General features: G+C 37.6%; 1 protein-coding gene across 3 annotated transcripts in view; it reads right to left on the bottom strand.

Moving 5' to 3' along the window:
- The window catches only part of LOC109544063 (glycogen-binding subunit 76A), a 16,093-nt gene extending 2,689 nt beyond the window's left edge, over positions 1 to 13,404 (bottom strand). The window contains exons 1-3 of one of the 3 annotated variants that reach the window (XM_019914081.2): positions 13,267 to 13,404; positions 9,171 to 9,309; positions 2,736 to 4,246 (exon numbers count right to left, since the gene is read on the bottom strand). In XM_019914081.2, coding sequence (XP_019769640.1) covers positions 2,736 to 4,246; positions 9,171 to 9,251 — 1,592 coding nt within the window. In that variant the 5' untranslated portion in view covers positions 9,252 to 9,309; positions 13,267 to 13,404. Of the gene's footprint in view, positions 1 to 2,735; positions 4,247 to 8,028; positions 8,105 to 9,170; positions 9,310 to 13,266 lie in introns of those variants that run through there. The other 2 variants (XM_019914084.2, XM_048665545.1) reach the window with 2 other exon arrangements.
- Between the last annotated feature and the right edge of the window lie 1,620 nt (positions 13,405 to 15,024).

The raw sequence follows: 15,024 nt of genomic DNA, 5'->3' as shown, positions 1-15,024 counted from the left end.
AATATGAAAATAAACTCATGCAGTTTTTAGACAACAAGCTTTCATGCAAAATTATCGGTAATTTTGAAGCACTTGTGCAATTACCCCCGATAATATTTCGAAAACTACACACTTTTGGAATAGACAACCTTACACAAACTTACAATTAATTTTAATACTGAATCAGACAAAATTATCAAAAATGGGGGTTTCGATTCGAAGAAATTGATTTTCGGCGGTTTTCTCAACTGTATTTTGAAACTTATTCTTCAAACATGTGTCGATCCGAATCTTCTCGACATTAAAACTAGAGGATTATAAAACTTCAATTAGTAAATTAAAGAAGCGCAAAAGATTTCGGACATCGCTATTTTCTCAGAGAACATATTTAAAGAAACCTCATAAAACCTTCTACACACAGTCCCTAAATCACTTGCGCATTATGATAAAACACCCTCGAATTTTTGTTACACCTTAAATACAAAAGCAATGCTTTGCCTTTATTATTTAATTAAAAACAAACTTGATTGTTGCACACTTGAGGTTCTGTTGGTCAGCTGTATGGCAACTGGCCAATTCTAAATCGAAATTAACCCAAACACATCAATGCTTGGAACTAAAACACGACATGTGCATTTCCAAGTCTATCTGTTAAACACTTTATGGTCGTTTTCGATTTACTGCATCTAGAAATAGTATTAAATTAATAATAACCTTCAGTTCATCTTCAACAGCATTGAAACTTTTGGAAAACACCGAACACAAGACGATGTTTAGCATTTTTTTGGACCAGGAATATAAAAATAAAATAAAACCTGAAATACAATGAACTGGGAATTTTATATACAGGTTGCTCGTTAATTAGGATAATTCTCCGAAAATTGCGACCAAGGCATGTCTTAAAATGTGCTGGCGCGCTCTTGTTTAAAAACTGCTAACTTCTATTCGAGGGCAGGGTGCGATTGGATATTCTCGCTATCTATGTATAGAAGATTCCTCAATCGGTGAGTGGTGAAGATTTTAATCAAAGCGCATGCAATGTCGATTTTTGCAAAAGTTTAGCAAGCAAAGTTTTAATGCAAATACACGCTCTTTTGAAAAAAATCTTAACTCCTAATCTAGAACAAGTCGCCATGTGATATTTTCAGACCCTATAGAAAATACTTCAATCTGAAACTTTGTAAAATGTCATTAAGTTCGCCTTCAATCGATGATTTTTGCCAACTTTCTGAAAGTTTCTAACAACGAAAATCCGGACTTTTAATCCAGCTCAAATAGAGAGAGTTGGGACTTCCACAGTCAACAGGAGACACTTTCATCTAAACACCCTTAAAACTGCATTCAATTCTTGCAAAATTCGACCACTTTTGACCCAAAACCGGTGCGCTCCAATTAAAAAAATATATATTTTAAAGACTACGTTTGCTACGTTGCGTTAACTTCTTCTTGTCAATAAGTGAGCTTGAAAAAAAGTCTATCCCCGTTATACAGGGTGATTCACAACCTTATGGACACGGGGCAGGGGGCGTGTAGAGGACCTCAAAACAAGTCCAGTTTCCATTTAAGGTTTTTTTCAGGTTCATGGTTAACGAGATACAGGGTGTTAAGTTTCAAAAAAATTTTGGTATTTTCTCTTTAACTCCTACAGTTTATGAGATATTTTGCTCACATTTTTAACGTAGGCTAATGTTTAGACCCTTTGCCCGTAGGTAAGGCAACCGGTTGTAAAAATCTACAGGGTGTGCTTTTTTCTGGAGGCATACCGCCTTTTACCCCCCCGAACTTGTTTATAATGCGCCACTGACTTCGATTGAACGAATTTTTGAATTTGATGTTCAATTTAATACTTTTCTGATCTCTTATAGTTTTTTCGTATCTGCCTTTGTTTTCGAGTTATTTGCACACATATAAGTCGATGTAGGTAGGGTTCCTGGGTGTTTTTCAATTAATTTTCTTATAATTTTTTTGCGTCCTTTTGTTCACATTTTTTTGTGAAAGAAATTATTTTCATAATAAGTTGAAATATTCGTTACATTTTTGTTTATTTTTTTTGGATTAGCTTACAGCCGATAAACCTCATTTATTGTAAATTAAATTAAAGTAAGAAAATAATAAATTTTAAAGTTAACTCGTCAGTCATCACTATTTTTGCTTCAACTTTCACTTGAAGCCTTGACAGAAAAATGTGAACAAAAGGATACAAAAAAATGTATTTAAAAATTCGTAGAAAATCGCCCAAATGGCATGGACTTATATTTGTGCAAATAACTCGAAAACCAAGACAGATACGAAAAAACTGCAAGAGATCAGCAAATTCTTGAATTAAACAGCAAGTGTAAAAATGTGTTCGGTCGAAGTCAGTGGCGCACCACAAAAAAGTTCTGGGGGGTAAAAAAACACCCTGTAGAGTTTCACAACCAGTCGCCTTACCTACGGGTAAACGGTCTAAACATTAGCCTACGTTAAAAATTTGAGCAAAATATCTCATAAACTGTAGGAGTTAAAGAGAAAATACCAACATTTTTTTGAACCTTAAACACCCTGTATCTTTTTAGCCATGGGCCATGGACCTGAGAAAAAAAACTTAAATGGAAACTCGATTTGTTTTGAGGTCCTCCGCCCCTGCTCTGTATCCATAAGGTTGTGAATCACCCTGTATAACAGGGGAATAATCAAAACAAACAAAAAAATTAATAATGGATATTCAGATCAAGAAAGAGAGAAGAGAAGAGGTTGAAAAAACCCCAAATACTTACTAATAAAAGCTGGCACCCCAATCCGCATGTCCAAGATTGATTAAGACCGGGGTTGTGGTGTTGTTGGAAGCGACAGGTAAGCAATGGAAGCAGTAGTTTCGTCCTCCATTACTGTCCCAATATTGGCACCCTTTGCACTGAAATCGACAGGCAAACTCGATCTTCTGGCCAATCGTCAAAGTGTGCGCGTAAATTCTAAAGGAAAACCTGTCCGAAAAGCCGTCGCAAGAGTTGTTGAGGTACGTCGCCTGGACGTCGGCATATGTGCTCCAAGAGTCTATGCTATATCGGATATGTACAGATTTGTGGAAGTCTAAGTTGCGAACGCGAACTGTTCCTTTTATCAAAAATAGAATCGGATCTTCTACTAAGGCATTTTCGAGACACACCTGCTGGTCTCTGACTAGATCCAGGAAATTGGGCAGTCCGGACGGCTGCTCGAACAGAGGCACCAAGATGCGTTCCGCTCTGATGCCATGGAACTGGATACCGTGACTAACTGGACAAATGTCCGATGAATCGGACAGATCGACGTCGCTGAGGTCGTTGTACGCCGACTTGGGAACTTTGGGGACTTCATCTAAAAACGTCCGAATGTCCGCCAGATCGAGACCCAGCACATCTGCAAATCTCACAATTTTCTTCCTGCCCGGAGTCCCCGGGGGTGTTTTGCCGGTCTTCAAAGAGGAACATCTCCGAACTCGCGGTATCGGTTCATTATCGTTTTCACCATCAGCTGCTTCGTCCGGCTCGTCACTCGGACCAGCCTCCTCAACTGGCTCTTCTTTTGCATCGGCGCGACACTCCAACGTCGGCCCTTCAGGTACTGCTAAGTGGCTAACATCAGTCTCTAAGGTTGCATCTTTGCCCTCCTCCCGATTCTTCTCACAGTCTTCACAGATGCTGCCCGCCTCAACCAATGAGATGTCGTCCTTCAGGCTCAAAGTGCTCAGCTCATCACTGACCGAAGGCTGCGGTGTGCAATCCAATGAAGTGGCGTACGTGTTGCTACTGGACGTGGCTTGTGAATGAGCGAATCCATTTGTATAAAGCTGAGTCGAAGAATCATCATCCAGGTCGTAGAACACCTCACTGTCACTGTCTCCAGAATAATGAGGGACCAAGCCGTTAGTCTGCCCATTACATTTTACTTCATTCTCGTTCAACTTGGGCAGCCGGCACTCGCCATTCGGTTCCCTTAACCGATCTTTGTTCAGCAGCTTGTGCACCTCGGTCTCCTCGATCTCTTCGTGTGGACTGCAAGGCGACTCCAGGATGTCCAGCGCCAAATACCGTTCGGCGTCGGGATTGAGAACGGGCTGTGTAAGAGCGACTGTGCTTTCGTGAGAACCCAACCAGCTTCTCTCCTCCGTCGAACTGTCTGAGCCCAAAGAACTGAGACGAGACTGAAGGCTTCTAGCGAAAGCTTCGGCTCTGTCTCGGCATGATATTGGAAGAAGCAATGAACTGAGGCCACATTTATCTTGTTCGGATGCCATTTTCAAATAGATCTGAAACAAACAGAATGCTCTTTTCATGCTAACTCCATGTTCATTGATAGAAGGTGGTGCGAAATTGGTCTTATTCCTTACAAGGCAGCAATAGCTGATGATCTAATTGCAAAAGTTACATTGTTTCTAAGTTTTTTTTTTGAGGAGAAAGTCAACAAAGTCAGTAAAACCGAAAGGTTTCTTGACTCAGTTTTGATGCTTCGTCGAAACACCAACAGACGATCGATTTTCTGTCGGTCTTTTGACGAAATATGAAAGGAATTTGGCTCAATTGGACTTTTGATCCAAAGCAAGTAGCAACCTGATTTTTTAGGATCTTTCTGAATGTTGGCTTAGAAATCAACGTTTTAATGCAAGTGCAGGGGTTTCCTTAAAAAAGCCAAACTTTTGATTCGAAGCAAGTAAGAACGTGATATTTTCAGAATCCATAGAAGAGCTCGCTCTACGACTTCGAAACATTTCATTCAAATCGCACTCGATCGTGATTTTGGTCGACTTTCAAAATGCAGCCTTTTCTTTAAAAAATCGAGACTTTCGATCCAAAGCAAGTAGCAATATGATATTTTCAGCATCTATAGACCATACTCTACTCTGCAACCTCTAAAAGTTTCATTTAAATCCCAGTCGATCTCTGCCTCTTTTGCCGACTATCTGAATGTTGGGCCAGAAATCAACTTTTGAATACAAATGCAGGTTTTTCTTTAAAAAATTGACACTTTTGATCCAGAGCAAGTATCAACATGATATTTTCAGGATCCACAGAAGACACTTCAATATGCAACTTCCAAGAATTTCATTCAAATCGCACTTGATCCTAATTTTTGCGACTGCCTGAATTTTGGGTTAGAAATTAAGTTTTCAATACGAATGAACGACTTTCTTTAAAAAATCCATACTTTTGATGCAGAGCAAGTACTAACAGGCTATTTTCAGGATCTACAGAAGCCACTTCAGTCTGCACGTTCTAAAATTTTTATTCAAATCGCACTTGATCCTAATTTTTGTCGACTTTCTGAATGTTGGCCTAGAAATCAACGTTTTAATGCAAATGCAGGCTTTTCTTTAAGAACTCCATACTTTTGATCTAGAGCAAGTAGCAACATGATATTTTCCGGATCTACAAAAGAGACTTCAATCTGCAACTTCTAAAATTTTCATTCAAATCGCAAATGATCCTAATTTTTTTTCGACTTTCTAAATGTTGGCATAGAAATCAACATTTTAATGCAAATGCAGGCTTTTCTTTAAAAAATCGAAACTTTTGATCCAGAGCAAGCAGCATCGTAATATTTTCAGGATCTACAGAAACCACTACAGTCTGACACTTCTAAAATTTTCATTCAAATCACTCGAGATCCTAAATTTTGCGACTTTCTGAATTTTGGGTTAGAAATTAAGTTTTCAACACAAATGAACGACTTTCTATGAAAAATCCATACTTTTGATCCAGAGCAAGTAGCAACATGATATTTTGAGGATCTACAGAAAACACTTCAATCTGCAACTTCTAAGAATTTCATTCAAATCGCACTTGATCCTATTTTTTTTTCGACTTTCTGAATGTTGGCCTAGAAAACAACTATTTAATGCAAATGCAGGATTTTCTTTAAAAAATCCAAAATTTTGATCCAGAGCAAGCAGCAACGTGATATTTTCAACATCTACAGAAGCCATTTCAATCTGCAACTCCTAAAATTTTCATTCAAATCGCACGAGATCCTAAATTTTGCGACTTTCTGAATTTGGTTAGAAATTCGCACGCCTTTGTTTGAAAAATCCATACTTTTGATCCAGAGCAAGCAGGAACGTGATATTTTCAGACTGTAGAAGATACCTCAATATGCACATGCAAAAAAGTTCATTCAAATCGCACAAAATCCTAATTTTTGCCGACTGTCTAAATATTGACCTAGAAAACCATGATTTAACATAAATGCGATTTCTCTATAAAAATTTGTGATTCAACCTAGACAATCCAGAGCGACTTAAAATTTTCGCCAAACCAAAGACAAACCAACCAAAACCAAACAAAAGACACCGTAGTCTGAAAATTCCGAAAAAATCATTCAAATCACGTTTAACTTCGATGATTGCCAAATTTCAAAATGTTTGCCTAGAAATGAATGTTTTCATACAACTAGACAATCTTTAAAAAACTGGACTTCTAATCTAAGACAAGAATCGATTTGAGATTTTCACAATCTGTAAAAGACACTTTAATTAAATTAAATTTAAAAACCATAAAACAATAAAAAATATAGGCACAAAAAAGTAATTTCTCTTCTTTGATTAAAGACCAAAACCAATCAACATTAGCCATCCTTTCCTCTTATTGCTCATCAGTAAGTTCCATTTCTGGGCATTCCTGGATCATTTGAGCGGTTTGAGGTTTCCGGACAAAGTACTAAACCGTAGCTGAAAAGCTGTCGAGTACACATATACAGGGCGTTTGAGTCGATGGCGTCTGGCAGTATCTTATAAAGTCACCAGTTAAATCCTATCCTCTAACTAAAATATCAAAATGTCAGTACCTCAATGCGTTCAAATACGAATCGGAAACACATCCTCGGGCCACATCAGGTCAATTCCATAATTAAATCAGTTTGATCTATTTCGGACAGCATTGCAGATACACATTTTTCTGCTGCTTACAACGATCATGGCTCGAAAATAACTCCACATTAACGTCAATCCATATCGGATTAATAAACCCAGCAGAGTTGTACCAGATCTCGATTTCAAACATTATGGCTGTTGAATTGAGGCACAATCAGCTTAAATTGGAGTTTATTGCCCCGTTTAATGCGCCTTAATGGTCGAACGTCTGATGGACCTAAAACGGCTGTCTGTCTTGCCTTTTCACATTTTTCTCAAGAGTCGAAAAACATTTAAAACATTTTCCAATTTCTCTTTGATGCTTTACGAACGAAAAATAGCTGATGAGTGAAACAAGCGGGCAACACTGCGCGGCGTAGGAACCTCGGAAGTACGCAAGAAAGGCAACTCTGTATTCCTACAAACCGCGTTTTTTACCCAAAACTACTGCCAACTTCCTGATAATTTTGTACAATATTTCATCAATGCTCCTTGCGGATCGAAATTGTCCAATTTGACACCGAAAATGTGTAAACTCTAATTACTCGCTCACATGCAAGCTTACTAACCGCGGCTAAATATAAATGCCAATGTTTCTTTGAACATCATTTGGGAATATTGGAAGAAAGTCAAAAATTATACACATATGCTAATAATACGGCTCAAAACTCCAGAATAACATAATTAAAGCCTTATCATTTCATAAGTTCGCAGCCACGTAAACAAATTAAGTGAAGAAAATTAGATTTGCGACGTAAATCAACTGGTTAATTGTTTAATTAACCGACAAGCTGCCAACTTTGACGCCAAAAAAACACAGAGTTTGAGAACTAATCCGAAAACGTTTTTGGAAAATATTTTAATTAAAATCAAAGAATTAAAAAAAATGTTGGCCCATAAAAATGAACGAATTTACATGGAAATATTCAAGCAAAACAAGACTGGGCCGCCTGAAGGAACAAGAAAAAGCAAAACTGTTAAGTGGCGATCAACGTAAATAACGGTGCCCATGCCAGTTCCTACATCGATAGTATTCATTGATTATTCAAATGTTGCAATATTGACTTAACTCCAGCTAAAATATAATGGCAATTTGCAATTCAAAACTTTCAATTATCGTTGACTGCACTCAATGCAAAATGATTGCAAAATATAATTTAAATTTGAAAAAAGTCACGATCGCTCACCTTTTTGGATTGATTTTTTTTTTAAATCGCCCAAAACTAATCATCACAAAACCCACCCATCTTAATCGGATGCATCGAGCCAACTAATCAATCAAACCACTGATCAATAGTTAAGTAACATCCAGTTGCGCATATTTGCATCTGCATAAATCAGACCAGCCTGGATTTAACGGCCTTTTAATCAGTAAATAAATGTATTTGTTAATAATATTAAGGTACATAAATATCCAGTTGTTTTGCTGTTAAAAGCGTAAGGTCAGTGCCAATGTCAATGCCATCGTTTGTTTGTGTGTCTCCTCGCCTTATCATTGTTTTGGTATTTTCGATTTTTCGGTTTAATTCACTCAACTTTTCTTATTTATTACAGCGAGGTTAAAAATAAAATCACCACACTTGACATCATAAAATATGTTATTATTAAGTGCAATCAGGACGCAGTCAATGAACTGCGTTTCATTTTTCGACTGAAAACTCACAAACTGCTGCGGTTTACGTCGATTATTAGGGCGTGCTTCTGTTGGCTCACCCTGTATAAATTATGCAGATTTAATTTGAAATTCGCTGCTTATTTGAACGTGAATCTGTTGAAATCAAGTCATATGTGGAATAATTAGATTTTTTAAGTATTTTATTACTAAAAAACGACATAAAAATTAAAGACTTCTGATAAAAACCGTTTGTTATAATGTGTAAGTTCCACTAACCAAGACTTTGGATAATGGTTTTTAAATCCCAATCCCGAATAATTTAATTAAATTTTGCAACAGTGCATCTTTCGCGCCTGTGAGCAATGCACCAATCAAGCAAATCACCCGCTTTTCGTCACGTAAACGTTATTTCTTGAAAGGAAAACACTAGGAAAAAATTCCAAATTGAAGAATTTAATTCCAATAGAAGAAAATAATTCCAATAACTCTTCGACGCATTATTTGCCAATTTATGTCCATGAGCGCCAATAAGGCCAATTAACATGTCCGCGTCAATAGGAGATACGGCGCCATTTTATAGCTTTATTAACTAATTTTTTTAAACAAATTGAGAGCACATGTGCGATTGTGCGCCAACATTTAAATGAGTTTTATTCGCCCGAATTAGTGTTAACAGTTCAATTTCCTGGCATCAGACCGTTTTGTCTTATTTACCTGTTGAGTTGGGGAAAAAGTGGATTTTTCTTCTGGTCTGGCTTTCAAGAAGGGAGTTGAAACTGTGGCTTCTGCAGCCATCGAAAAAATCGATGACTTTCGGGGTAGTTTAGGATAGCAAATTCCTATCAACCTCGTCCTAATATCCGGAAAATCATCGTTATTCCACAATTTCAACGAAGTTTTAGTTGGAAAGCCGAAAGAAGTCGAGTGGTTTTCAAAAGCTTCAGGTCAAGACTGAAATATTTTAAGCGCCGAGGGTATCAAGTTCGAACGTAGCAGTACACAGGCCCTCTTGCAGCTCCCATAGACTCCTATGAGTGCGAGAGAGAACAACAGATGTCAACTACGTTCGTGAATGGGAAAATTAGTTTCGCATCAGAGTTTTCGCGTTTGGGTGTGAGCTCTCCAAGAAAATGCACTTCTGGAGATGCCAATCATGCATGCCGGCGAAACGTCAGCACCAAATTCCTACCAACAGCCAATTTCCTTTTAATTCCAGCATAAAGCAAAATCTACTAACGAATCAGTCGAGAAACTAAGCTTAAAAATAGATCGTCTGCCTTTTGATGTAGTTTCTGTGCATTAGTAATTGTCACCCAAATCATCAGAGGCGTCTCTACTAAAAATAAATTCAATGTCAGTCGGTTTTTTTCGCAAACTGTGAGGTATTTACACGTCTAATTACGCACTAACTACGCCATAAAGCTGAGATTCCACTGGCCTGGCTGCAGTGTCCAACAATTTTTTTTTTATTTTTTAATTTAAATTTAAATGGGAAAGAGAAGAATTTTTTGGTAATTTCAGATGAACCAAGCCTCCAAAAAGTGTTCAAATCTACAAACAGGCGCTTTACGTGCATATTAAGTCCCGTGTGGTTCCTATCAAGCGCATATCATAATGGCCGCTGTCAAGTTGACAGCAAACGTCAGATAGCGTGTAGGTTTTTTCGCGTTTTCTTTGCTAAAATCGCTGTACTCGTCGGAAAAATGGCACTAAACGCCTAAGAAAAGCCTTCTCTATCTTGAACTTGGCAAATTTCCAGGTCGTCTTTAAACAATCGACTAAATTCAACAGACAGAAGTTTGACAGATAATGACTAGATAGGAAGGAACTTTTAAAGTATTTATAACATCCTGTTTAAGGCTTGTTTGAAATTTTCTGGACTTTTTTTGGAAAATGTCAGAAATATGGGCGGTCTGAATCAGTCATTTTATAGCCTCCTCCGACTTTCAATATGATCGGGAGTGAACTTTTATCTCCTACGCACCGAACATTTTATGGACTATTTTCAGGAAAAAAACCTGCCTGAAGCAGTCGGCTATTTGGAAAACTAAGTCTAAAACAGCTACAACGTAGCATAAACGAATGGATCATGCTCCGACCAGATGACATTTTATTATTGGCGAGCATTATTATTTTGGAAATAAAAATAGCTCCACACCAAAATAAAATGATATGTTAAAGATAACACGCGCAGGCCTGGGCGTATTTTTTCGACATAATTTCAGCTTTCGGCTAATAAAATGTATATTTAAACACAAATATCTAAATCATCAAGTGTTTTTGCAAAACCGGGCTTTTCCGGTTTGGCTTCATTTGTTCCACTTTTAAAAACCGTGTAACTTTGATATGGTCTGAGTGTGTTCACTCAAAAAACAGAACAAACGGGCAAAATTTTCAAAACTGCGACATTTCCAAGCAAGTAATTCTTTGAAGTGATACTCTGTATATCACAGATGAAAATACCACATAATGATAAAAAAACACAGATTTTCTGCATAACTAGTAGTCATTATTGAAAATTACATTGATCCTTTAGTTATATAAATATTGCATTTTTAATTGATGCTCCGCATTGGATTCCTAATGTGGCCTTGACTGAATGGAAATTTTAGTTTCATATTATTGCAAACTTTAGCTTGAGGAATTCGCCTTTGCATTTGCCGTTCCATGATCATTTAAAAAAATTGTGTTTTTCAACAAAAATTCACTTATTTGCTCAGATTTCCACACAATAGGTCGTATAGGAAGGAGCCTGGCAGTAGTTTCTTGAGGATGATTAATGAATAAATGAATACTTGTGCGTGATAACGCACGACCGCATGTGGTTCATAATGCAAGTCGACTTTTAAATCTGGTTGAAATTCCACGGCCACAATGGCCTGCGTACAGCCCTGATCTTAATCCGGCCGAGTATCCAAGCGATCGGCTTCGACGTTGTTTATTGAATAATCGTTAAAATTGAATAGACGAAAGTTACTCGGGTGTTCAGCTAAAATCCCGTCGACATTTTTGAACAATTTATGACCCATTTGGTACTGATGTTTCGCTAGCACGCATCGTGAGCATCTTCAGATATGTATTCGCTTGAAGGACACGCGCTCACTCAAACTTATTTTCCTAACTTATATTCAAGAACGTAGCTACTATCGGTTGTCTCCCTCGGACACATACGACTTATACCAGATGCAAGATAGCCGGCCCGTTGCTACGTTACAACCTGATACCTCCGCCGCTTAAAATATTTCACTTATGAGCTGAAGCTTTATTAGACTAAAGTCAAAAGCTTTTTGGGGTTTTCGACTAAAATTTCGTAGATATTATGCCATTATAATATGTACAGGGTGTCCCAACGAAAGAGTAAAGCAAGTTTGCGATCAACCGGTATTATTTGGTTGAAAGTGTTCAACGTCGTATTGCAAAAATGTAAAGAAAACAAGTTGGGACACCTTGTATGTATATGTCTAAGATGAAACTTGAATGGTCATAAACTCGGTATTTTTCTGTATAAATACGGGCTGATAAACAATAGTATTAGCGTTGTCAAATAACCAAACAAGTAATAATCGCTCGCAAAAGTTATTTATGATGTGCTATAAGCCTTGTATACGTTCCGCCAATTTCAAGTGTTTTAAAAATATGATATTATCAAATTTATAAATTATTACGTATGCATACAACATGCATACGTACCTGTAGTTTACAATTCATTAATAGTAGTAGTTTTCTTGATAAGATTAAATCAGTGCAGGTGATTAAACCGCCCAGTCAAAACAAACGGCGATAATTTCAAACACCTTTTATGCGGAACTCTACCGAAAAAATGGCCTGGTTTGGGCGTTGAATATTCCAGGCGGTCCCCCACAATGCAGAAGGATCGAGAGGATTTTTTTAACCGAAAACTACTCCGAATTGGGACGGGAAATGTGGGGTTTTGCTACCTGGCCAGCGCAATTGCCCGACCTTTCGCCCATAGATTTTTAGTTCTGCCGGAAAACGTTACAAAAAGGTATTCAATGAGAAATACTTTTTGCATTTGTGGCAAGACGAAATGGTTGTAATTGTATTATTTAGAAGCATCTAGAAATTGATCGAGTTAAAGTGTTATTGTCTGAAATTTTCATCAAAATCATCAATTTTTTTGTCAGTTGAACTCAGTTATCTTATTTTAAGGAACCGTTTCTCCTGTGTGTTTATCTATATGTAAATACTGCCCTTTCTTAATGAATCACCCCAATAATCTTGCACTATCCCAACATGTCATGCGTTAATTGCGAAAGTTGTTTTGATGCATTCGAGATCATTCACTTAGTTGCCTGCATAGCGCACAGCGGTTTTTTAAGGTTTCCCAGCTTGAAAGGTTGATTTTTTTCAAAACATTGAATGGAACTCAGATGGATTATTCTACACATTCTTGGCCTCGTCTAGTTGAACCCGAAAAAGTGTGCATAGAACGTGAAATTGTGCACTCCCAGGCGCGTCAAATGGAAAAACTGTTTAAAAACTTAAAATTATTAACTTTGCGCTCTTGGTATGCGAGACGCGCAGGAAAATGGATGTAAACAAAACCGTTCCCCCTTCGATAAGAACTTAATTTTATTTTTTTGGTTTGATGTTTAGGTTTTTTCACAGAAAGCGGTTAATTAAGGAAAAATGTCCAAAAAACAAACATAAACAAACCGGTAATTGCAGATTGATCGTTTCGAATATTTGACGGTAATCGTATAGTTAACGTTCGGAAAAATCGTTAGACAAAATGGGAAAACCAGAGCAAAAACAGCACGTTTACCAACGTGAAAAAAATGGTACAAACCTGGTGATAAGCCGGCAAACTGGTCGCGTCGTGTTGGAGCGCGAAGACGAGGTGAAACACGCACAAAACGACCGATTCCGCTGGCCACTATCAACACACTCTCGCAGGAAGGACGTTGCAAGGTCGTTTGGGGAGTCGCGTTCACACGTCGGGGCGCCACCGACGCGGTAGCGCACGCGTTTCAGCCGATGGCATCGGGACGCCTTCCGTCCAACAGCGGCGGCTGAAATTTGTCTTCAACAAAAAAACTTTATCAAAGCCTCTATTTTTTGTAAGACAAAAAACAGGTAGAAAGAGTTGCCTTTTTGAACAAATGATTGGTTCTTCGAACCGGATTTGGTTTACTTTAGAGGAGCCTTTGGGATTTTTGGAAAAAAACTGAAGATTTCGTTGCATTTTCCTCCTGCTTGAGCTCAAACTGAAGTAAAATTTTAGGCAATTTGAGAAACTTAATATGCAAAGTTTTTGGGTGCATAATACGAAAGATATTGACGGTTAAAGATCGTTACCGCTCCAAAGCTACTAACAATTAACTGAAAATGACCATTATTTCGAAGCATATTATGAATTATATTATATATGATATTATGACGAAGACCATTATTGTGAAGATTCTAGCATTTTTTTCAATGATGTTTGCATTCCTGGCTTCCTTCTGACAAAAAGTAAGTACAATTCGGGGCGCTTTGAGAGAGTTGCTGGTTTTTTGAAAAAATCGATCTCCACTTCTTTGAAAATTTCGGTACATACAGGGTGATTCACAACCTTTCCAAAGTTTCCATTCTAGTTTTTTTTTCAGGCGCATACCCCTTTTACCCACCCGAGCTTTTATGTGGTGCACCACTGACTTCGACCAAACACATTTTTGCATTTGCTGCTCAATTTAAGAATTTTCTGATCTCTTGCAGTTTTTTCATATCTGTCTTCGTTTTCGAGTTATTTGCACAAATATAAGCCCATGCAGGCTTTCTAGGTGATTTTCTATGAATTTTTGAAGTGATGACTTTTTATGGGAGGGTGAACCAATTTTTTTCTTTCACGGCGACCCCCACTCCGGCCTCTTCGCGCCTGAGGCTTGGGACGCACACATGCACGTTGAATTCGACATTTTTCTCTTAGTACGGGTGCATCTGTAGATCTGATAAACTTTTCAAATGCACATTGCGTTATTAAACTGACAGTGATTTTGATTTATCAATTATTGAGTGTGACATTATTGTGTTCGATGCAGTTTATTTTAGAACGCTGATAGCAATGAATCAACAAATTATCAAGGGAGAAGCTGCAGATACTGTAAATACTAGGTTAAGGGTGCTCATGTACTAAATGCCTGTTCGAGTTTCGCCTTCTTTTAAATTTCCAATTAAAGTACACACACAATTATACACACTAAAAAATGCGGATCGTCCATCAATTTGCCGAAGAATGTATTACAAACTTTTGAAAATCATCTTCAAACGGCCGGGTATTTATCATTGCAAATGAGATTGCACATTGCCACTACAATAAAGTTTTTGAAAAACTGTTGGACCTATTTTAAATCGCCTGATTGATTGTTGCAAATTCGTATCAATAAAGTTTTTGAAAAACTGTTGGACCTATTTTAAATCGCCTGATTGATTGTTGATTGTTGCAAATTCGTATCAAGAAAGGTTAAATTAAATTAAATCGTATCGATAGAATCCCGGTACCGATTCCCTATGTCTTACTCTCCGTCTGTAGTCCAGATGATGTCCATTTGCATTGTATTGCACGATT

The sequence above is a fragment of the Dendroctonus ponderosae genome, unplaced genomic scaffold (assembly GCF_020466585.1).
Source record: "Dendroctonus ponderosae isolate FM_Combo_2020 unplaced genomic scaffold, Dpon_F_20191213v2 Dpon_F_20191213_4, whole genome shotgun sequence".
Lineage (NCBI taxonomy): Eukaryota > Metazoa > Arthropoda > Insecta > Coleoptera > Curculionidae > Dendroctonus > Dendroctonus ponderosae.
The sequence above is the reverse complement of the archived record's forward strand: the minus strand, read 5'-3'. Positions and strand labels throughout refer to the sequence as shown.